At 35.5% G+C, this 26,021-nt stretch overlaps 1 protein-coding gene across 1 annotated transcript; it reads left to right on the top strand.

Moving 5' to 3' along the window:
• The first annotated feature begins 7,996 nt into the window (after positions 1–7,996).
• Positions 7,997–25,903, top strand: LOC145689836 (uncharacterized). Its single transcript, XM_081764055.1, has 2 exons — positions 7,997–8,153; positions 21,486–25,903. The coding sequence occupies exon 2, from the start codon at positions 21,540–21,542 to the stop codon at positions 22,791–22,793; it is 1,254 nt and encodes a 417-aa protein (XP_081620181.1). The 5' UTR covers positions 7,997–8,153; positions 21,486–21,539; the 3' UTR covers positions 22,794–25,903.
• Positions 25,904–26,021: the final 118 nt, after the last annotated feature.

Here is a 26,021-nt window from a genome sequence, read left to right as displayed (position 1 = left end):
TAACCAAGAGAAACTCAATTCAAATTTTATTGTTTATTTATATAATTATTAGTAATGTCTTTCGTTTCTGTAAACGGAAAGATTAAAATTATTGAGGAATTTAGAGGGTTTTCAGTTGTGATTTATTTTAAACATAAAAATATAGGTTATTACACGGTATCTCCGTACCGGTTAGAGTACCATATATACAGGGGTGAACAGGAGGTGAGGAAATATAATTAAAAATGTGTCATTGAAATTTAGTAAAAGCTAGTTGTAACAATTTAATCAGTGAGAATTTAAAAACTGGAAACAGGGTAGTTTATATACTTAATTTATACCATATAAACTCGATTTAAACAAGTTCACACCAGTGGCGGATCTAACTCGGGACCGGGGACTTAGATCCCTCAGTTTTTAATGACAAACATAATTTAAACTATTTTTATATATTTTTGAAAGTGTATAGTAATCTCATGATGTACCTCTCATACCCTGGGTTCTGGCTAACCCCAGTTTTTACCTTATAGGCTCGCCTCTGGTTTACAATTAAGGGAAAATTGAGTAATTTTAAAAGTAGCAAAAAATCATGCATTGCTAAGTCATTGGTCGCGTCATGAATGATGCGATGGACGGACATCTTTAACATTTAGTATTACATACTTGAGATTTTCATCAGTTTGCATCATATATTTAAATAATAGGTATCATAAAATACATTAACCATTTTCTTTTGTAAATACCATTGACGTAGCTTAATGAAATTCTGTAAAAGCATCAACTATGTAGTGTAAATTATAAGTTGTATAAAAAATCATAATATCTTTTGTACAGTACGTTGAAGGCAATAAAATAATTTCTCTGATCATCAGTAGCAAAGACACTATCTTCTCTTGTCATTTTATTATTTAGTTTGTCTCTTGAAAGTATAATATTTAGACTTAGTTTTATTTACAATCTCATTGAGGAAAAAAAAAGAAACGTTTATAAGGTTTACTGTTGCGGTAAGTGGAACATATTTATTCAACAACAGTCAACTTTTGGAATATTCCATTAAGTTAGCTTTCAAAGTAGCTAAAGGAAACGTATGCAACGAATACGTAGAGTTCTCCGTAGGAGAATGGATAAAGTCATGGTTCGATAACTACAAGGTACGTGGTTCGAAACCCCCCTCGGAAGTTTCAGATTTTTTAAATTCTTAATTCCTCAGTTCTCAAGATCTTTCTCTGCCTTCGTAATCATCTGATTTTTCCACCTTAATTTAACAAATGCCTAATGTGATCCTCGCAGTAGGAAACCTTCCCTTCTTCTGTTTCACAAAATCACAATTTTCGTCATAATACGAATGCTGCCCGATCATTTTCCCCAATTCTAAATGTGTGTATACAAATCATCCCTCTCTGTCTCCATACTTGAATCTCTCTCTCTCTCTCTCTCCCTCTCTCTCAATGTCGCCCAGGAAGTCGTATGGCTTGAGATCAAACCTTCGACTCTTGAAATCAAATGTAAGCTCTCTAGCAATGCGCTATCGTAACTCTATTGGTTTGTTGCTAAAAACAGTGTCTTTTAGATTTTATTCGGAGGGGAGGAGATTCTCCGCCGACATAAGACTTTCACTTTTTCATTAGTGTATTACTATACATTTGATCAAACAATACGTATTTATGAAGCTCAAGGGAGGGGAAATTACACCCTTCTGTCCTGCTCAAATGACCCCCCTGGAACATTTGCTTGCAATTACTGAAAAGAAATGAAATGAATCATTGAATAACACTCATTTCTCTCAGTAGATATTTTAGAGCTCTGTGTTTGCATTACAGACTTTAGGAAGCACAAAACCTACTGCCGTGATTGGCAATTTCCATAGATTTCTTAGGCAGCATCTTACTAGCTTGTAGTCTTTAAAGAAGGGAAAGAAAGGTCTTTATGAAGCTCTGGGAACATTGTGTGACTTTTTTTTTTTTTTTTTTTAATTTGGGCTTTTAAAAATATTTCACAACAAACGAATGGAAAGGACTGTTTTAAAGCTATAACATTGTAAACTTGATTCCTGTTTCTTTTTCAGCTGAATGGAAAGAGTGTACTACGTCACACTCGCTGCTTTAGAGAATGAGAGGTGTAGGAGGGGGAGGAGTTGTATTGAATACTAGAAGCAACTAATGGATTGAGACATGTATTTCTGGATGCATAAGAAAACGGGGCAAGAGTTTGTTATTAATTTGGACTTAGAATTTTTGTATCAATTTTTATGCCGCGAACTGTATAAATCTTAGACTTATATGCCATCCGGACGAGATCAATTTATTTTTATACCTCTTGAACTACCAAACCGATCTTGTCCAAAGTTTTCAACATTGGTGAGGTCCGAACCTGGGATGCTTTTCATCATTTTGCGTTGACAGTGCAACTTAAGGGTTGGCGAGGGGGAGAGACACTTTAAAATGATTGAAAATGACTGATATTGGTATCGAAACCATAGTTTTCGGCGTCGCTGAGATGAACAGTGACAATTCTGGTGCCGTGCACCGCAACATGTAGGGATGGTACCGAGACCGAGACGGACTTTTATATACCGAGACGATACCGAGACCGAGACGGATTTTTAAATACCGAGACGAGACCGAGACCGAGACAGACCTCTATAAATCGAGACGAGACCGAGACGAGACCTTGGTCAGTCTCGAAAGTCTCGGTCTCGTCTCGAGTATTGACAGCTATTTTCTCTTTACTCAAAATTTGTTTCGTTGCTGTGTTAGATAATGTGAGAACGGTTGACTGATGTACAGTGGCGTATTTAGGGGTGGTTATCAGGCTCAAACCCCTTCCGAAATAAATTTGTCATAATTTTTTACATTGCATGTACAACGCATATGTTTCTTACTCGTTCCTCAAGCCTCTCCCGAAACAAAATCCACTGCTGATGCAAATAGAATTCTGTCTCGCTTTCTATATATATATATATGGTTGTACGGTTGAACATATATATATATGGTCGCGGTGTCACCCAGGTCGGCCCTGCATGGGTTCCCGGGGCCCAACTTTAATTTTAAATGGAAGGAAGGGGTGAGTCTTACCTTGTTCGATAGATTGGTTCGCTTCTTTTCCTTCTATGTCTTCTTGCAGTGATAGAATATGAGTTTCACTGAGATGTCCACAGTTACATTCTGAATAACTTTCAACGGTAATTTTAGTTGTGATCCTTAGTAACGAAACGGTACACACTGATGCAGATATGTCCCAAAAATCTTGCACGCAATGCGTTAAATTATCAGGGGCGGGTAAAATGTTGTTGAACTTGAATTTCACCTTATTTTTATTAGCCTTATTTCACTTTATTTTTATTCATTATAGTACCAGTCATTTGTACACACAAGTGTTTCAGACAAACCATATCTATTCCAAATAAAAGTGAGGTTCTCATTTGAGATTTTACCATTCATTCCCGCTTCACCTACTTACGGACAGAGATCGAAAAGATAATTTTCTATAATTTCCTCTTTTGCATCATGTGAATTATACTTTAATAATCTTTTTCTCCATTGCATTATACTCGAGCCGTGAAATGATAAATACCCTCTGTGCTTTCCTATACGAGTTTTATTCTGTTCATTTATCTCCAACTGTTTTCATATTAGTTGTACTGGACGTTTTATCAGATACAGGCACCATGTCTTTGCGGCCATCTTGAATACGGTGACCGATATGAAAAATCTTTTGCCACAACGTTTTTTTTTTTTTTGTACTTTTTAAAGGTCTATGGAACGAGGTATTACCCGCCCCATGTTTCCATTTAAAATTTTAAAGTTTAGCCCTGGTACCCCATGAAAGGCGACCCGGGAGGCGCCGCGACAACGCCATTCGGTGTGCCCCATGGCATTTCCGAATGAGTTTTTGTTCGGTTCATTTATGTTCAACCACTTTCGAGATATCTCCGTAGAAAGATTAAAATGGGCCATCCTGGATATATATCCAGTTAGGAAATTCTTCTTGATACTCTGCAACATCACTAGATAAACAAGCAATGTTGCTAAAGCAAAATAAAGTTGTATTTTCTCAAATTGCGCTACGTAAAGTATTACATATTTCTAATTTAGTTATTTAACAAAACCATAATAGCCCATACATTATTTAGTGTAGCTTGGAAATCTCTAATAACTCAAATGGCATGGACGGTGCAATGCGCATCAACTGTACCTTAGCGTCAAATACTGTGATCATGGTATAATATATTTCGAATGAATAAAGGAACAAAGTTACAAGAAACGGAAAATTTAAATGTTTCTAAAGACTTTACTTCGAAAACGCGCTGACATATCACGTCTCATCATGCAGATGCTTCCAAAAGACTTAAATGCTTATAACGCCATTTACAACAGTTGTTATTTCAAATCGTTTCAGATATACCAAGAACATTGGTAGTGATTGTTATACTGCTTAAAATGATGTATTTGTATTAAATTTTTATAATGATTATTGCTTTCCTTTGCTTCTATAACATTACAACAATAGTTTTTGGTGGTTTTAATTGCAACAAGTCGCAGTTACATTATTTTAGACAGTGTTGCCGACTTAAATAAATTGCTAAATATTATTCTAAATTTGTGCAAATAACGTAGATAAACTGCAAAATATTTTAAAATTACTCGTAATTTGTTTCATGGTGCAAAAATGCTTTCAAGATACGACGTTTTTCATAGTCTTTGAGCTACTTATAATGTTAATGTTTAAGTCTTCGTTCCAGCAATACATATAAATGCAAATTGTAACTGAAATTAAGTGTAACTAATACATTTTCAGTAACACTAGTTGTTCCCCCTAAGCCTTAGGCCTAGTGTACACTTTAGATTAAGACCGTGCTTAATTAAAAGTTCTAATTACACCCTAATTACATTTCACTTGCTTTAGTTTGACCACCGACCACCTCAAACTCGATCCATACCATATAGCTATATGCAATTATTCAAGGACTTACAGTTAGTAATACACAGTTTTGACTTTTGTTTTGTTTTGTTCTATTTAATAGTTTAACGTCCCACATTATGCTAGGGCGGCTAAAGGAGGTGTGGAGCTAATGATTATAGTGGAATCCGAATCACTTCGGTCGTTCAACTTTACCCCTACCGGAAATCGAACTCGGGACCACGCGAACCGAAATCAAGAGTGCTAGTCGCTAGATCAAATGGGGATGTTCATATTGTGTTAATTTAAATCATTCAGTCAGTGTTGCCAGATCCGAAGATTAAAAAGTAGCGTGTCTGTACTCCGAAAGTAGTGAATTCGAACTATTTGTAGCCCAAATATATAGAAATGAATGCTGATGGTGCTAATGAAATAATTTAATATGAGCTGGAAAGTGTGCTAGACGTATTGCAAGAAGAAATTATAATCTACGGACGAAAACAATTCTAGACTGGATACCACGAGACAAAAACAGCCTGGGAAACCTCCGCATACAAGAAGGTGTGACGAAATCAAGAGCCACTGAGGAGTAACCTGGAAAAGAATTGCCCAAGTTAGATAGTTGTGGAGAAGACTTGGAAAGACCTTCATCCAGCGATGGATTGATAATGGTTGATTATGATGATGGTGATGATTTTATTATATCTGGACCTCGGAGGTAAACTAAACCAAGTCATAATTTCGTAATTTTACAGAAGCGAGAAACCGGTTCCTCAACTAAGAATAAATATATAACTTTTACTAGGTAAGGTAGGGTAAAAATAGATCCACAATTTAATGAAAATCATAGAGCGAAAAAAATATTTTTGACTATTCAATCCATCATGTTGCAGCAAAACTACAAAAATTAATACAAAAGAAAACTAGAAAGTTAAGAATCACTTGTTTTGGCGAGTGAGAAAAAATAGATACAGATAACTCGAATTACCTATATACTTTTATAATATGTATGTCCATGTTTCGCAAGTAATTTTTAATCCATATAAAATTTCAACGTAATGAACGCAAGCTTAATTTTCTCGAATAAAGATTGCATGCGCCGTTGGGAGCTCAGGAATAAGATTAATCTATGTTACGGCACTGGATATGTGCTTACGTAATGCATTACATCCTTATGAACTTGTATAAGAAACAGAATGCACTTAAAATGAGACGCGAACTATGCGAAACATCGGACTTTGAATCTAACTTGTTTTGTGATCCAACTCAAGACCTCACATAGCAAAGATGAGTGTAGTAGCTCCCACCACAAGGTTCAGGACGTTCATGTTATAAAGTGTCAATTAAACCAGTGGTGCTCACCCCCCCTCATGTCCATGACGCACCCCCCTCAATTGTCTATCCGTAGGTGTTCTTCCATGAAAAAAAAATCTTTTCGATTAATTTTTACATCCCCTCAAACATATTTATATAGATTTTTAACCCCCCCCAAATATTTCAATGACGCAGTTTGCGTCATAGCCCCCCTTTGTGGGCACCCCTGATTAAACACGGATATGTGAAACGGTAATAAAGCATTTAATCAATTTCAAACAAAATACGTATATTGTAGTAATAATTTACCCTATTTGTTAAGATAATGAACGTTATATCAAAGCAGAATGTATTTAAATGAGAAATTGTAAAGTTTCAATTTCGGTACGATTAGATACATTCGTGCTGCTATGTGTTGCGTTATCCGTTAGGAGGTATTGAACAATTCTGGTTCAAAGGAAGGAAATAAACTACTGTATAGTACTGTAGTTAATTTAATAGAGTTTAATTGTATTGGCAGTCATGAGGCTACATGAGACAAAGTCTATTGCTGAAAGTGAAATATGGGTTCTATTAGGGTTTAGGGTGATATACCCACTGATCATTGAACCTGGAATACGCGCATGGAAAACATTAGCACTAGCAAATTAGCTATGAAGAGGCACATTATACCATAATTCTAAGTCAAAAATGAAAGGAAAAATAAGCGGAAACAACAGACTGTACGAGAATAATACTTACACTATTTTAATTTCACACTATTTATTTCGAGACTTTCGAGACTTTCGAGACGAGACCGAGATTTGGTACTCGAGACCGAGACCGAGATCGAGACAAGCATGTGTTGACCGAGACGAGACCGAGACCGAGACGGTGATTTTTTTACTCGAGACGAGACCGAGATCGAGACCGTTATTTATCAACCGAGACGAGACCGAGACTGTACAAAGTCTCGTCTCGTCTCGTCTCGATACCATCCCTAGCAACATGGGAGAGGAGAAGGATATATATATATATATATAATTATCGAAAATGACCGGAATTAGTCCGGAATCCATAATTTTCGGGGTCACTGAGATAAACAATGACACTTCTGATACGGTTTAAATTCAAATTCAGCCCACAACTTGCGGAAAAGGATATATATAATAGTATGATTGAAAATTATCGATATTAGAGCCGAATCCATAGTTTACGGGGTCGCTGTGAGAAACAGTGACGCATCGGATGCCGTTTAAATCCAAACTCTTTCCTTTATGCCGAAAATGAAACGAATTTTTCCCGTGTGAAGAACAGATACAGCTAGCGATCAATATTAACAAATGTTGGTAGAAGGTCTATTCTCTTAACGGGACGTTAAAGACTGATTTCCAATGCAAATTTAACGTGAACTGTCACGAAAGCAGTTCTGATTCTTAAATTGTTTCCTTCGCAGAGTTAAAGACAGTTTTTCAAAGCCAAGACGGTTTTACATAATATAGAAACAAGCAGTCTTACACTATACATAGATAAGAAATACAGTAGAATAATATCAAGGCCAATGTCATCGTGTGTTCTTATGTTTGTACTAAATGCAATTAGCCTTTAATATACGATCATTAACCAGCAACTTTTCACTTAACACGCTATGGTTCCATCCAAGGTCATTAATAATTTCGTATTGCGTAACCACGACGTATTCCTTTTAATACAAGCAATTTAACTGTTTTACGAAAGATTTCAGCCCCATCATGAGTACAATCTCAGAGTTATATTTCATCTCGACTTCTCAGAGTACGTGGTACGGATCAGATAATAAGCTGTTGACTTCCAGAACTAAATATAGTAGAAGCTAGTGCTTGGATGGTGCACTTATGAGCATTAATTCAAAATAGGTTAGCGTGAGCGTTAAAACCAGGAGTAAGGTGTTATATATAAAGCATATAACACATTCGGAGTCTAGCATATTTCTTACAAAGCAAGTAAGCAAGTTTAATACCTACTATTTTATTTTTCATATTCCACAGTAACTTCTGGAATTATATGTCCAATCTTGAGTTTATCTAGACCAGTGGTTCTCAATCTTTTCTGCGTAACGACACACTTCGCTGAACATCTAGGCATGGCGACAAACTTGTGTAATATTAATAATAATAATAATAATAATAATAATAATAATAATAATAATAATAATAATAATAATAATAATACAGTGAAACCTCTCTAAAGCGGACAGGCATGGGGAATCGAAAATTGTCCGCTATAGAGGGGTGTCCGCCTTAAAGAGGTTTCAATGTTTTCTTACGTAAATTAGTAAACATTGTAATATGCAATTAGAAAAAAAAATATTTCTGCATGAATCATGTATTCACGATTATTACCAAAATGTTACTGTACCTGCATTATTCTCCGCCATCCAATACTCTATGTTCGAGGCACAACATGGAAATAAGATGTTATAGTACTCTGCACTTTACATTTATCATTACTTACTACGTTTTCACTATGTTCTTTAATTTATGGATTAATTGCAGACCAGTAGTTTTTTTTTTTTTTTTGGAGAAATATATGTAACCGCAGGCAACAACTACCGAATTTGTCTTCTGCTTGATTAGATTCCAGCGGGATAGCAGAATAATGTACCATCCCAAATAGTGGCCAACTGTCAATCACTTTTGTGTCTAAAACAGGTTGGGTGGGAATGGAATGCAAGTAAAGGACATGAGAGTGTTGTTCAACAGAGAGACTTTGTCTGGGTTGCTGAGCAGACAGTTGAGGAAGCAAAATGTTGTCAAAATGCTTCCTTGGTGACACATGTATGAATTACTAAAAATGTATTTTTACAGTACTTTTCAACTTGTTTCTAGAGAAAGTGTCCCGTAATATGGAGGTAAATAGTACCTATTAAAGACAGAAAAGACTGTCCGTGTCCGTACTAGAGAGTGTCCGCTTTAGAGAGGCTTGCCAATATGTTTTTTCCTATTATAGTGTTTGGGGATTACAAAATATGTCCGTTACGGGAGGTGTCCGCTTTATAGAGGTGTCCGTTAGTAGAGGTTTCACTGTAATAATAATAATAATAATGTACATTATAAGTTTCTATGTACCCTATAATGTAATGACTGTATACAGGGTGTTTGAAAACAACATCGACAACGTTCGGGAGGTGATTCCTGACACCAAGATAAGACAAAAAGTATAGACCAACCTGGATGCACAAATGCTTCCTTTCGGAGTTATGGGCTGCCAAAAACATGAAAAAAATAACTTTAAAGATCCATAGCTCCGAAACTATGGGACCTACAGTAGTCGGGTCAAGACTTTATTTAGGAACTAATATGTGACCTATCCTAATATCCATGTTTCAGAATCCTGTGGTACTTCCGTAACAATTTTTATAGAGATGGCTTCTGAGTGCTTCAAATTATAAGACCGTAGCCAAACTCTCTCTCCAAAAATTGTTGTGTCAGTACGTTAGAATTCTTAAATATGTATTTTTGGATATTACACATATTAGTTCGTAAGTGAAGTCTTGACCCGACTACGGTAGATTCTATACTTTCGGAGCTATGGGCCTTTAAAGTTCATTTTTTAAATATTTTTGGCAGCCTATAACTCCGAAAGGAAGCATTTGTTCACCCTGGTTGGTCTATACTTTTTGTCTTATCTTGATGTCAGGAATCACCTCCCAAACGTAGTCGGTGTTGTTTTGAAACACCCTGTATAGTAGTGAGTATTATTGCTACCAATGGAGGTGTTGACTAGTACAGTGTGTCTCGATTTTAACTTGTTATTGTTAAATTCTTCATGATTTTTAAATTCTAAGATTTCGCGATACATCCTAAGGGACTGCGTTACACACCGATGTGTCGCGACGCAATGTTTGAGAACAGCTGCTCTTATGCTTGTCAGGTGTTTCCTGTGATGTTCCTTCTGGCTGAGTGGTTAATGTTATTGACTTTCTCATGCGGATAATTCGGATTTTATTTGTGGTAGTTGCAATTGCAGCTCGAATTTGACATTAAGCTGTATCGGTATTCCATATATATTTTCCGATATTCCATATCTATATATAAAATTAGAGAAAGTTTTGTAGAACGTGTTGAAGATGAAATCAATTGGCCTTCTAAACGATTTCAAACATAATTTAATATGGGTGATATTTAAATTTCCAAAATTGTCTACACTGTGTTGCACATTAATTAACGAATTATTATTAAAGAACGGGGTAAATTTGCTCCCGTATCCAAGTATAATACTCAAGTACCCAAGTACCCAAGTATAATATATCATTAAAACTACTGTAGGTTATATGTAATACATGTGCCAAGTTTAATTATAATATCTACAATAGTTGTGAGGGAAAATATTTCTCAGTTCTGCTTGATAATACCAAATTTCATATAGAAAAAGTAAGATATAAAACAAAAGAATCCAAACAGTACTATTTATTTGAGCATCATGACTTATACCTCATTCTTTTCGTAATAAAACAGGTTTCAAATGATACCATAAGAGAGAGAGAGAGAGAGAGAGAGAGAGAGAGAGAAAGTGCGTGTGTGTGTGTGGTGTGCGAGAAAAGGGAAAATTGGGGTAAATTTGGGAACTTTCCGACCTAAAGATCATTTTCTTTAAATGTAGTGTCCCTTGGTGCGATCCCAACTACAGGTACCAAAATACAATATACCTTGAAACCACTGTGGTTCATACGCAATGCGTGAGCGAAGTTTCATTGCAATATCTACAGTAATTATAAGGGAAAATTATTTCTCAATCATGCTTGACAATACCAAAGTTTATAGAGGGAAAAGTGAAATATAAAATAAAAATATATAAAGTGTTGTTCGTACGTAAAGAGAAAAAAAAATATTTTGTTATAACGTTAAACCCTCTACATATGAGACAAAAAAATCACTGGACATATAGGTCATAGGGTATGATAGTTGATTATGTGTGTGCTTGGGACAGAATTTGTTCCAAATAATATAAAAGTCTCAATAGGAAATTAAGACTATGTAAAATGAAGTGATAAAACATAACTTACGTGGATATTACAAATGGCGTCTCTTTGCCTGTCTCTTGTATTGTGGTTCTGGAGTATCTCTAGTGATTGTCCAGCAACAATCGACAAGCACAGATTTGATATCATTTCTCCATTATAAATATAACTTGGTAGAAATGTTCATCAATGACTGCTCCGCAATTTTCTGGGAAGAAATCTATATGGAAGTGCAACATATTCATTTTTAGTGACATATTACACCCCATTGCTTGGTAGAAGATATTAGGTGCTCCACTACTTCCTTATAGTACTGAGACCGCTCATTTCCCAAAACATTCGTCACTACTTTTCAGAACGAATCCCATGCAATCCTCTCTTTATCTTCTAACACTGTATCAAATTCAGGATCATTGAGGAGTTAGCGAATTTGAGGGCCAATAAGGATTCCCTATCTGATTTTAGTTTCAGCAATTTGTGGATGTTTACACAGAATATGTTTGAAGATAGTTTTGATGTGTCTATGAATAGCCGCCATTCATCGGGTTTATCTTCTATGTTAAGTTTACCGATAAGATCAGTTACATTGCAAGTACATACTATGTCACTTTCCACTGAATATACTGTTCGAGGGGATTCTGACGTGTTCAAAACACGGACACTTTTAGATTTTCAAAATAAGCTTCTCACTGCTTGAGTCTGGATGCAAATGGTTCTGCGCCACTTTTTGACAACCCCAGGTAATTTAATTCAGGTTGAATATCATTTGGCGAATAGAGAATGATATGATAGCTTTGTGAAGTCAGGTTCGGTGGCAGATGCTGAATCCGTAGCAGAATTTGACAATCTGAGTCGACTTTGTCCTCCTTTTGCTCTTCAGCGTATGAAACACTGGAGTGAGGTACGGAAGATTGTGGAACCTTTAGTTCTTCAGAATGTGGCACAGTGACGAACATCTCAATTAATATTTGGATAAGTAGCAGTCCACTTTTTTGGGGGTGGACCTTTAATTAGAGGAAATATGCAAAAATAACAGTTTGAAGTATGATCTGTCGGCTCTATCCATATCATTGGAACTGCAAATGACATGCATGGCCTTTTTCCATGTAGCCAATCCCGCAAGTTTGTAGAACAAGTATTACAAGAAATATGTTATGCCCACTTCTTTCCCATATCTTCCACTTTACAGGCAAAGTGCAAGTGATAGGCTTTCTTTATGATAAACGTGAAATACCACTTTTCATTACACTTCATTAAAAACAATAATTTGCTCTGCACTGTAAACACATTTACGAGACTGTCAGTACAGTCATAGAACGATAAATAATAATAATGACAATAACAGCACACATTCACCCAATATCTCACTACGACCACGTCCAGGACGGTAAATTGTAACTACAAAAGGACCTTACAAACACGTTTTCTCCGGCAAAACTCTTGAATACAAACTAAACTGTGATGTTGTTGATGATTCTTTGTCAGCGACGATGAGAGAGCAATAAGGATAGCCAGAGATGTACTCAGGAATTTATTTCGGAAAGGATACTAAGCTTTTCTGGGGGACCAAATAAATTTGAGGCTAAAACATTTACAAAATAAAGTCAGAATTTCGAGGTCAAGACCCGCAACACCACGCCCTGCGTACGTCCCTGACGATAGCAGTGAAACTAACCGTCAAACAATGGAAGTTTATTGAAATTAGCAGATAGCTCCTGTTGTCACGAACCCTTAATTTGCCCACCAGAGCACATCCGGTGATAACGTATTTCTTTGAAGCCCGAAACAATCTTCAGAAACTAATCTCATTCTCGTTATCAGCACCCTAAAATTAGTGTGAATTGGTTACTTTTATCTCCAAATTATTTTCACTGTTGACCAGTGTTACTTAAAGTCTGGTAAACAGTACTATGGGAATAAGACCTCCTAGCGTATTTATGGAGAGTGGAAGGGGAAGACACAAAAATGATCCAAAACGACCGATATTAATGTCGAATCCATAGTTTTCGGGGTCCATAAGTTTATTGATGACAGCTCTGATGCCCTTTAAGCTAAAGTTTGGTCCTCAGTGCGGGTAACTTCTAGCACACCTAGAAGAAGTGGGAGGGGTGACAAAAATAATCGTAAACGGCTGTTATTAGTATGGAATCATGATTTTCGGGGTCACTGAGATGAACTGTGCTACTCCCGTCGCCTTTTAAATCCAAATTCAGCCTTCATTAGTACTCTTGAAAGGGAGGGGGGGAATTGTGACATGTAAAAATAATCAAAAACGGCCAACATTAGTGTCCAATCTAGTGTGTTCCTAGTTCACTAGTGACAGTTCCAGTATTATTTAAATCCAAGTTCAGCCACCAGTGGGGGTAAGACGCTCTAGCACACCAAGAGGGAATAAGTAGCTGTAACACATAAAATGATCTAAAACGACCAATAATAGTATAGAGTCCATAGTTTTCAGGGTCGCTGAGATTGATAACGACACTCCCGTTGCGATATAATGCCAAGTTCAGCCTCCAATAATAATCCTGGGGAGAGAAATTGTGACATTAAGAAATTAATGAAAAACGACCGACATTAGTGTCAAATTCATAGTATTCGGGTTCCCTGAGTTGATTGGTGACACTCTACGGCATTTAAGTCTATATTTACCCTCAACTAGCATCCCTAGGATGGTTGGAAGAGCTTGATAAGTAAAAATAATAGAAAACAACTGATGTTAGTGTTGGATCCATAGTTCTCGATGTCGCTGAGATTAATAGTCATATCCCGATGGCGTTAGAGTCCAAGTTAAGCTCCCATCTTCATGGGGTTGAGAAAAAGTTAAAAGCAAAATATCTCATATGTCCAAGATTAGTGTCGAATTTAAAGTTGTCGGGTTCGCTAAGCTATTAGGTTACAATCGCTATGACATTTAATCTCAAGTTTAGGTATAAATGGGGATGTCAGCTGAATTAAGAGTTTACAGGAGCAACGCCAAAGGCGTTGCTCGTACATCTATATATTTGAATGTATGTGTATGAATGAATACTTTGCCGTAACTTTGGAAGATCTAGAGCAATTTCAACGAAACTTGATAGATTTGACTTTCAAACTGGAAAAAGTACTTTGAGAGTTTGACACTCCAAGGAGTAGGAGTTGGAAGGAGTGACATAAAAAAAATGACTGATATTAGTGTTCAGTCCATAGTTTCCGGGGTCACTGGAAAAGATAGTAATGCTTGCAATGCCGGTTAAGTCTATGTTCAGTTCCCTCAGAAGAGGGTGCGTTGGGGGTGGGAAGGTAAAAAATAAAGTATCAAAATGACTGAGAGTTGTGTCGAATTCATAGTTTTCGGAATCGGTAAAAGGACTGATTCATTTGAAATAACTTTTTCAAAGATAGATAGTACCCATTTCAAGTTAGTTTATTTTTAATTATACCAATTTGATTAAAGAAGTATTCTGTGAGGGTAAGGTGTTCCAATATTTATCCAAGAATTCTGTAATTAGTTTTGTAGCAGTACTTTGATCAGCACTTCTTCCTCAAGAGGTTATGTTATCTTTACTTAACTGCTTTCTTCTCTTTCTTGAGCTCCTCTTTTTTCCTGTTCACTTGCAGTTTCACTTGAGGCACAACGTTTCCGAGGTTGAACATAATTCTTCCTTTGTATTCGTCATATTAAAAATTAAAAAAAAAAAAAAAACAGTCAAAAACGATTCTTTGTCTGAAAAGAAAATAAGAACATTCAGTTCTTGTTAATCAAGATCAATATTAGAGCGTATAGTTAGTTACAGTAGGACGTCGATAATTCAAACTAATTGGGACCACATTTAGTTCGGATTTTCAAATTGTTCGGAATTTCGAAAATGACCAAGAAAATCCCATTTAGGCTTAAATATACTGTACAGTATGCTCTTTTATCAAAACAGTTGTTATATAGTACATGCTGTAATTACAATACCGTACATAAAGCTACTTACATTTAATGTTTCGAAAGAACCTGCTCGTACACTAAATTATACTGTTCTTCTGACTTACACTTAAAACTTAACTTGTACAGACCTAAGGGAAAATAAAAATAGGGGAAAATGAGAAACAATTTCATATGAACGAGCTTTTGTAAAAACACTGGCTTCACAGAAATTTCTTTATTGCTAGTGCTTAGACAATGTAAAAAGCTTCTACGGACCGGGTTTGGATTTTTGACGTTCTGATTATCGACGCCCTACTGTATTTGGTTATCACTTCAATTTCTAAAGATAAGTTTAGGGGAATCGTAGTAGGCCTATAGTTCAGTCGAATCTATCGGAACCGAACGGCCAATCGTTGCACATAAGCAGAAACGAACTCAATTATCAACCTCACCTTAGTCAGCGATTGAAATAGTGTATGAAGTATGGATTCCCCTAAACCACCCAACCAGGAGAAACTAACCTTAACTAGATAGCTGACACACTATAATATTAACTTTTTATCTTCCTTTGCGGGGCGGTTAAATGTACAACTTAGGTCAGAAGTTTACGCGTGCATTTTTTGTGGAATACTTAGCTGTGGCTTCTCTACGGTACGTTTTTCGTAGTTGTGTTGGATACCACTAGTACCGGTAATTCAATAAAGTTGTATGTAACTGGAGACTAAGTTTCTATTTCTGTTTCTACATCCTCAAATTTATATAAACAAAGTTATGTTCCTTTAGTTTTAAATTTACATAGAAATGCTTAAAAGAAATGCATTACCGTACTTTGTACGACTTACCTTAAGACGTGTAAGGAAATTTGTTGGAGTTTCTTACTTGCCAGACAGTCTTCTTCCAGAATGTACATTGCAGTTAAATTCTCCCTTTCTCGCTCTTATAACGAAATACTTTGGATAGTTTAATAATTACCTGTACCTTGGGCAGAAAGTGCTCATACATGTGCACTATACTTAATAGAATGTTAATTTAATATTAACAAAAGAAGAATGTTTTAATATCTGTAAGAGATATTATGGGATAGTGTTATGTAATTAGTGGCTATGTAGTTGTTGTTTATGGATACCTAATCATCTTGTATGTGTGCATGACAATTTGAATGAAAATACATAAAAGTGTATCAACTAATAAACCATTTGATACCGTTCGTCGACTTTATAATTTTGATAGAAAAGGTGAGAATAATAATATGTATAATTATTAAAGATATTTTTACATGCAAACTATTACTACCACTCGAGATTCATATATCATCGATCGAACCAGGTTGACGACTACCCTTGGTGAGTCGTTATAAAAATTTTGGTGCCGGAACCCGGGATTAGCTAAAAATTTTGGTTTACCTCACCCGGGAATTGTTGTAAATTCATATCCCGAAGCAAAGTAATGGTGAATTTACTTTTGTAATAAAGTTAATGAATACAAATTTCACAAGACTGAGAAGTGGTAGAATAATTATAAGAAAAATGAACGGTGAGGGAATAGAAAATGAATCCAATGAGGGTGATAAAGGTGAACATAGTGTAACACCAGGAATGACATTCGAAGAACGAATCTTGCTAACCTTACAGCGGCAAGAACAATGTCGAAAGGATGATTTTGAAGCCATGAAACAAAATTTGGTCGAATTGAAGCAGACGATAGAACAGAAGATAGAACAGAAGTCTGAAGAATCCAATAAGCAATACGAGGAATTGAAGCAGACGATAGAACAGAAGATAGAACAGAAGTCTGAAGAATCCAATAAGCAATACGAGGAATTGAAGCAGACGATAGAACAGAAGATGGAACAGAAGTCAGATGAAACGAAACAGTCAATTGTCCAGGCGATGAATCACATCTCCTCGCAGTTCGAGGAAAAGTTAAAAAAAATTATCTGAGGATTGTCAAGATAAGCACAATCACCAAATCCAAGAAATCAGTGATGTAAAAAAGGATTTAGAAGTAATAGAATCTTCTGTTCAACAGCAAAAGATTCAGGTCATCAATAATTCTAACAACATACGTGCAAATACGCAATTGATAGCTACTCTACAGGAAGAAGTTAGGACGCTACAGGTTAAGGACAACACATACCACAATAATATGGGTAGTGAGCGCTTGGAGTTTCCCCACTCACCAGAGATGACTTCGCCTTCCCCTGTGTCTGATGATGATATTATTTTGGAAGAAATTCATCCGAAGAGGACAGGTGGGCGGAAAAGGGATAGTGCAACGACACATCACGTCATGGATAGGAATTGTCACCCAATAAGTACACGGAATGATAAAAGAAAGGTAAAGTTAAGTGTTAAGATGAGTGAAATACGGGCTATGAGTAAATTCAGTGGTAAATGTAATGAAAACGCTACTTCTTTCCTGGAAAAATTTCAGGACGAATGCAATATAATGAGTATAGATAGATCACAATATATGAAATTAATCCCTCATGTATTACTCCCACCATGTTCTTTATGGTTTAAAGCAGTACGCGATCACATCAATACATATGAGGAATTCAAAGCGGCATTGATCGCGAATTATGAAAATGACTTTTTGCTTGCAAATCGAGATGCCACCATTAGAAATCAACATTTCAATCCTCGTTTGCACAAATCTGTTGTAGAATTTGTTGTAAATACATACAACGAATTAAAAGTCGTTAATCCTTTGCAATCGGAATCTAGAATAATAGCATCGATTCGAAATTTGCTCCCATTTAAATTACAACAGATTTTGTTCTCTACACAGTGTATGAGTTTCAACCATTTATTAATGCTTGTCCAATGCTATGAAACCCAATACCATGCAATGAATCAACAAGCAGGAGTAGGTAAGAGTAAAAATAATTCAGATCATTTTGTACCTGTTCGGAATCTAAATATCAGAAGTGTGAACGATACGGAACAAAACCTAAGCCGAGTAAATTCTAGCAATCAAAACGAGCAAAGTAGGCCAAGTTACGTAGGGAATACGCCTAACCTAATTAATCGTAGTAATCCTGATGTCAAATCACACAACAGAAGTAGACATAAAAACAATCGAAATATAGGGCGAAATTACAGGAATACAACAAGCTACATGGATAGACGTAATTGGAGGTCAAGAGATGGCACTTCGTATCAAAATCAGAATCACGATGAAATACATGTACAACATGTTGTGGAACCTAATCATGATTGTGCAGTACAATGTACTTTATTAGAATCATATGCAAGTATGAATGTAAGCTGATTACCGTTAATGAAATTAGGTTAAACCCATATCAGTTATAGATTCTTGTGAACTTTTATTTTCAATTTTATGAGTTAATGTTGATAATGAAAACGACTTTTATGAATACTTGAAGTGCTTAGATATAGTTTTAGATAGACTGGAAAGTTAATTTTCAAATGATTTCAATTCTCTCTTGTTAATGTGAAGAATTATAATTCGATTCATAAATGATTAAAAGCAAAGGTTATTTATATTAGATTGATTTGTGTTGAAAACTTAATTGTCAAAGATTATGTTAAGTATAAGATTCATTCTATTAAGTTAATTATTCAACGACTATCTTGAATGAAATTCTTCTATATTTTGATGCCTTATAGATCCAATGTTTATTTTAAAATATCACCCAATATAATTATTATATAAAGCGCCCTGGATAGTGGTAACTCATGTTTTAACTGTAATTGCCTCTTACGATTTTGACTTCGTACCCTTCAAAGATTAAATAAATGGGCGACGACATTTTAATAATAAAATATAATAATAATGTAATGAATGATAACGAAATAAATATAATTAATGTAATGAAAGATAAGTATTAATGAAGTGAAAGATTTGTTATAAATGTATCTATATCTATAATATGTAATGAAGATACATACGAGGGTCGATCAAAATGTGATGGGCATATGTAATGTAAGATCATTATTGTAAACGGACCAGTGGTTCTTGAAGATAAAAGCCAAGCTCGTTTATGACTTTTATATTCAGTCCAATTGTCGGGCGACATTTTATATAACGAAATACTTTGGATAGTTTAATAATTACCTGTACCTTGGGCAGAAAGTGCTCATACATGTGCACTATACTTAATAGAATGTTAATTTAATATTAACAAAAGAAGAATGTTTTAATATCTGTAAGAGATATTATGGGATAGTGTTATGTAATTAGTGGCTATGTAGTTGTTGTTTATGGATACCTAATCATCTTGTATGTGTGCATGACAATTTGAATGAAAATACATAAAAGTGTATCAACTAATAAACCATTTGATACCGTTCGTCGACTTTATAATTTTTGATAGAAAAGGTGAGAATAATAATATGTATAATTATTAAAGATATTTTTACATGCAAACTATTACTTCCACTCGAGATTCATATATCATCGATCGAACCAGGTTGACGACTACCCTTGGTGAGTCGTTATACTCTTAATCACTATATAGAACTCTCCGTCCAAAATAAGTGGAATCTTTACCGATTCCAAAACATTTGTACTACCCTTTTGATGCAACATTGAAGCGTATAAGTTTATACCTAGAGTTTCAATGTGTTTTCAAAGCGTCTTTCAAGCCATAAAATAGTCTCAATTCACAACAAAGATAATAATCCTTACGTATCCACAAGTCATAACAAAACAGTTTACAGCACTCATTGAAGCATTAACTCCATATGAATATATTGTTGTCGCTCTTCGGAGCATCTCGGATGGAATCAGCTCGCGGCGGTGATGCACTAAATTGTATTAAAATCAGTACGCCGCGAGCCGACTGTATCCAAGTATGCCCGAAAATCGGTTACTAAACAGCAGGCAATCTACAATGATGCAGCCATAAAATGTTTATAACTGTTATTTTCTAGTAAACTGTATGCAGGTTTGTAAATTGCGTAATATTTTATTGCTAAGATCAGACCCATTTTGTACTTTGCATATCATGCAAAATAACAAAATACACTACAAAACCTATTTCAAATATAAAATACAAGATAGTTTTTGAAAAGGCACTTAAAATTTAAAATACAAAGTAGTATTGAAAATACAAATGTATCTGGAATACATTAATTTGAAATAGGCCCCAACACTAGAATTAATAAGCGTAAAGATGGAAGGAACACTCACATGTGACCTCGTCACATGAAAATGGTCAATTACCCAAAGTGACGCTGACAAAGTCCGTATTTCCTCATATAGCTAATTTAACACAAAGCAGCCATACTTCGAAAGTAAGCTACTAGTGTTGCTAGGTGACACATTCCAAAATCCAGGAAAGTGAACTCATAGGAGTCAAAGTACTTACTTACAAAACCACTGCTTCCTTGTTGCTGAAGTGCCAGATAGGTAAATGAAAGGAGCGGGCAATGTTAGGTTGCTACAAATGACTATGAGGGCCAGCAAGATGCAAAATCATTGAGAAAGCACCTGATCTGATCAGAAGCAAACTTAACGACGCGTGTGTGATATTTGCAAAGCAAAGCAAGGGATAACGGTACTAGAAGCTGCTACCACTGATTTTATTACAATGCTTTTATAAGCAGAAGGACTTCCTTGTGGACAGCAATATTAGGTGACTAATGAACTCATGGCTTAATGTTAAAACAAAGCTGACAACTGATAAAGTCGATGTGAATGGCCGATGTTGATGAATTGCAAGTTAGAAGACACTTGGAGTTAGAAGGCATCTGTCTATTGTTGAGCGACAGACTCCAACATAAATAAAGGTTGCCGGTCCCTGGTTTATATCACGTAACATAAAGCTCAGTACAACTTATATTTGGAAGGAAATTTCACTGGTCCTGTATCCCATATCCGCGATGTATGAACCAATGTTACATTTAGTGATTATAGAGAGAGGTTCATGGAATATGCTGACACTAAAATTAAAAGTATTGATCCATACATCATTGCTATTCTGTTAGTTATATACAGTATATAAACTTGTGTCCTATATATGATGGCTTTTGGTACTAATCTGCGTTGATGTCTGAAGAATTTCCTCAAATCTTGATTCGAATAATACTTATGAATAGAAAGGGATTTAAGTTCATAAATGACTAAGTTCTCTTACAGTCTTCCTAGCTGGGTTCTGTATAGTAAGAACAGTGAATCTAGCACTTTCATAATTGGCACTTTGTTCCGAAGCTATGCCTTGGTGTTACCTCGAAACCAAGTCACATTCTGCTTACCCTTCTGGGATTGAAACTGATCAAACATAAAATGCGAATCTACTAATAATTTGGTTACACAGACGAACCGAAATTAAGGGTCAGCTACACGAAAACAGTGTTTAAAATCAATATTTACAAATTCGTTAATATGTATAGAATATGTGTACATATCTATTCCGAGTTCTTTTAAAGTAAATTTAATTTCTTTGTTTCTTTTCAGAGCTGAAAGTATTCTTATTTAGCGAAAGAAACCCGAGTTTCAAGGAAAAGAAAAATGAATGGTACGTCATCACAAGATGATGATGGTGTTATTACCCGAAAAGACATGGAAACAATCGTTCATAAGCTGGTGGGAACCAATGGAATTCTTGTAACGGATGTGAAATTTCGCAATGCTACTTCAGAGGTATCTGGTTTCATGGGAGACCATAAAAGAGCTGTTGTAACAACAAAACATGAGGGAAAAGAAAATAAATTTTATTTTTTCATCAAAGGTTCACCTCAACAAGAAAGCCAGAAGGCGATGGGAAAGGAGATGAACGCGTTCGATGCAGAAATCGGTTTCTACACTCAAATAATACCACAGATAACACAACTTGATATCAAATTACCATACGCTGAATGTTATCTGGCGCGCAGTGGTAGAACAAACGAGTTTCTTATTCTAGAAGACCTAGCTCAAGAAGGTTATACCATGGCCGATAGAAAGAAAGGATTAGATTTTGATCATTGTTCTCTTGTATTACAAGAACTAGCAAAACTTCATGCTGGTTCGTATGTTCTAGAACAATCCAAAGGACAAACCTTAGATAAGGTATTCTCCTTTCTCAAAGACTTTTGGTTCAATCCTGATATGCCAAATATTACTGAAATAGTAGACAAAAGTTTTGAGACTGTCATAGTTCTAGCAAAACGCTATCTTCCACATCTCAAGAGTTCAATTCCGAAGTTTGAGTCCCGAATGTCTTCTCTCCAAACAGAATGTAGGAAACTTCACAAACAATGGAATGTGCTAAATGTAATATGCCACGGAGACTTGTGGATTAACAATTTACTCTTTACGTATAAGAACTCACGACCAATTTCGGTTCGACTACTTGACCTACAGGAAACTAAATATGGCCCCCCAACTTTAGATGCCATTTTATTCTTGTATGTAAGCACAATGAGGTCCTTCCGGAAAGCTTCTGAGCAAAAGCTTCTTCAAATATACTATGACGCGTTCAGAGATACAGTGAAGCTCTTAAAATGTACAATGCCACACACATTTACATTTGAGGCCTTATGGAATCACTATAAATCCATTGAACTTCTAGGAGCTACGTTCAAAGCCATTTATACGCCGTTTTGTTTGATGGATTCTAGGGATATGGAAAGTGTTCTTGATCCTGATAAACCTGATGAATTTGAGTCCTACTTCAAAGATAAACAGGCGGAAAACAACTGCAAATTCTTTGAAAGAGATGAGAATTTTAGAGCTCGAATGACTGAAGCTATCGAAGAATTGTTTGAGGCTTTGAAGTTATGAAACAAACATGCATACATACATAAGAAAATGTACAGTAGACTTCCGAGTAACCGGCCTACTGTGGCGGAAGGACAGGCCGGATAACAGAAAAGCTGGATAGGCCGTATTCTATGAATAGTCTCCTCCATAGTCACTGCAAGTTTGTTTCGTTTATAACTCATTTTCAAATCTTCACTACTACACTGAAAAAGCATTAAGTATACGCCTAGAATAATTTACGATACAGTAGTAAATGTACTGTACAGTTATAATCAGGAACAGCGGCAAGCGTACTGTATTGAGGTCCGTTACACACTGACGAAACAATGAACAAGGAGCAGAACGCTGCTCTTTTTCTGTCATAACTTGTATTTGGCACACGACACGTAGGAGGATTGTAGCAGATACTCGCTTCCAATGCTGCCAATGGAAAGCCGGATTGTAATTAATTACGGTAAAAGAAAACTGGGCCTGATAGTACGGAAGGCGGAAAGTCGTGAGCCGGATACTCGGAAACTACTGTATTTTTATACAGGGTGGCCCAGAATTAGGTATACACCTCTGCATTGATCAAGTATAATATTCTTGCTTAAAGGTTTATTTGCTTCGGCTGTTCCGAGCTTAAGATATAAGTAAAACGACATTAAGAACAAATAATAAAGAAACTATGGATAACAATAAGAAATTATATAAAATGCAGTGAGCTGATCAGTACGGGACTGTGTACCTACTTTTGGGCCACCCTACAATACTGTAGATGTAAATGCTATTATTTCGAACTTAAGATCTTTTAAATGTCTAGATGTTATTGACATTTCAAGAGACACAGTTAATAATGTAGTGTGTGTCATTGAATCTTATACGTAGTAAACAGGAATTTTTCTCCGTTAGTTTCCACACATGAAGTGCATAAATATGTTCCACTATGTTTTCTAATAAATTATGTTTCGTACTACAGTATCTAAAGTGTGTTTGAGAATATGTTGTAAATTAGCAATAATTATATATGAAAAAACAAAAGAATTATAACAAAAACCTGTGTTATTTGTTTAGTTAACGCTAAATGGATCAGAATTTACTTGGATCCGTATTTACTTATATCTAGTGTTTATTAAAAGAAATACACATATATTCGTAAATAAATATACGTGAATGATTCAGAAAGTAATACCACCTTTATTTGTGTTTAAGATATACTACCGATACTGGTATTAGTGGAAAGTTTGCAATGTCAGCTACAAGTGATGGCATCATTTTTCACCATAGTCACTCACGGGAAATAAGGTGTTTCATGCCGTCGGTGAAGAATTGTGGTGGCTGTTGGTGACACCATTGCCAAACTACTGCTTTCATCTTTGCGTCACAACTGTAGCGTTGGCCCTTAAGGTTGGTTTAAAGGGACAAGTTCTTCCGATAGATGGCACCACAATCTTCATATCTTTCCCATGTATTTTTTGTCTTTCACGAAAATTCACGATTTCTCTTACAAATTTCAACCTTCAGACTTCAAATTTTTAGAAAAAGAACTTCCTCATCTATGGAAGGCAATAGTCCGTGCCGATTTTTATTAAGAATTTCTTCATTGTTGAAATGGATATCCAAACCTTTAACAATGGAACTGTTTCAACAATGAAGAAAATTCTAAATAAAAAAAATCGGCACGGATTGTTCCCTTTAATAGGTTATGAAGTTCCTTCTCTAGAAATTTGAAGTCCCTAGGTTGAAATTTATAAAAGAAATTCTAAATTTTCGTGAAAGGTAAAAAATACATGGGAGAGATACGAAGACTGTAGTGACATCTATCGGCAAAACTTGTCCCTTTACACTAACCTTAAGTTTGGAGAAGAAGCAAAAGACGCAGGAAGCAATATCCGGACTAAAGGCAGCATGAGACAAAATGTCAACAACTCTTTGCAAACAGATGGGACAACTAAATGCTTTTGGTGGAGGAGAGGACGTGTGGCGGTAATCTTTCGACTGATGCTTCGTTTCCGGATCGTAATGTATTCACGATTCATCGCCGGCGATGAATGTTCTTGGGCGCACAACCTTCCATAGTCAGAAATTCAATGGCAGCCCACTGTTTCAACCAGATGTCAGCACTAGATGCCATGGATTGCTTCATTACTCTGGAACGAAAAGAGATAGGAAGGTAAAACAAGTGACCTAAACATCAGTGCAGTAATGGTAATAGTTCGGAATGTTTGCAGCACTATTGGCGAAGTAGTGGCTTGGAGGCATTACCTTCTGAATCACCCACGTACAATTATATTTGAAGTATACTTGAAAGCTAGGAAATGTGACGTACCATTATGTTCCTTAATTATTCACATGTATTTGTTTTGTCATAAATATAAAATGTTTTTTCATAATATAATAAAAAAAAACAGGTGAAACAGAAGAACTTCTCAATAGTTGTACAGCATTTTACACTTTCCATTTTCAAAAAAAGAAAATACTACTAGGAATAATAAATTTACTGAAATAATATACTTTATAATGCAATATACAATGATGTTACGAATATTATACATTATTAAAAATTCTCTTTGTATAACAAAAATCAATTGGGAAGAGAATCTGCTTTGGTTGTGTTTCCTATTTTATACGATGTCCTTGGCACACAAGGTCATGAGATAGACGCAAAATCACCTAGACTTAGCAAATAAATTTCCAATAAGTACTTATCTGGAAACAAGGAAACTCAAAACACGATTTGCAAAGATTGTGATCAAATACGATCTATTTCAACAGATACACACAACTTCCTCCTCGGAGTTGCAAAATAGCATTATAAATAATCAGCATAAAAACTTGCAACTTATATTCTACTTCCAATGTCATTGATACATATCATAGAAACAAAAGATTGATTTCTAAAACAGTTACTTGTGGAATTAATAATTGTAGATAAATAAATTAGATCGGTCACTTGAAGTGATAATACACTGTGCACATTCTAGAAAATATGATTTCATCCACAAGATTGAATACTTTGAGAAATGTTAGTAGTATGTTAATTTTGTATCATGGTGAATTGTTCGAAATGATTTGCATATATCTAAAGGTATCAAAATTATTTTTCCTTTCTGCGTGGTATTTCTAACATGATTGCTATCATTGCTCTACGATGTTAATTATGAGTAATTCATCTTATACTGAAATAAAAGCTTTAGGTAAATTATGTATGAATGCGTCTTCCCGTAATGAATAGAATTAGCTTGAGTAAAGTAAGACATTTATAATTTC

Source organism: Thermobia domestica, chromosome 7, assembly GCF_964235325.1.
Source record: "Thermobia domestica chromosome 7, izTheDome1.hap1.1, whole genome shotgun sequence".
Classification (NCBI taxonomy): Eukaryota; Metazoa; Arthropoda; class Insecta; order Zygentoma; family Lepismatidae; genus Thermobia; species Thermobia domestica.
This window is presented reverse-complemented; position numbering and strand designations above follow the sequence as displayed.

Bases quoted from the DNA above. Each gene is read 5' to 3' on its own strand.
- LOC145689836 (XM_081764055.1), top strand. From the start codon at position 21,540: ATGAATGGTACGTCATCACAAGATGATGATGGTGTTATTACCCGAAAA.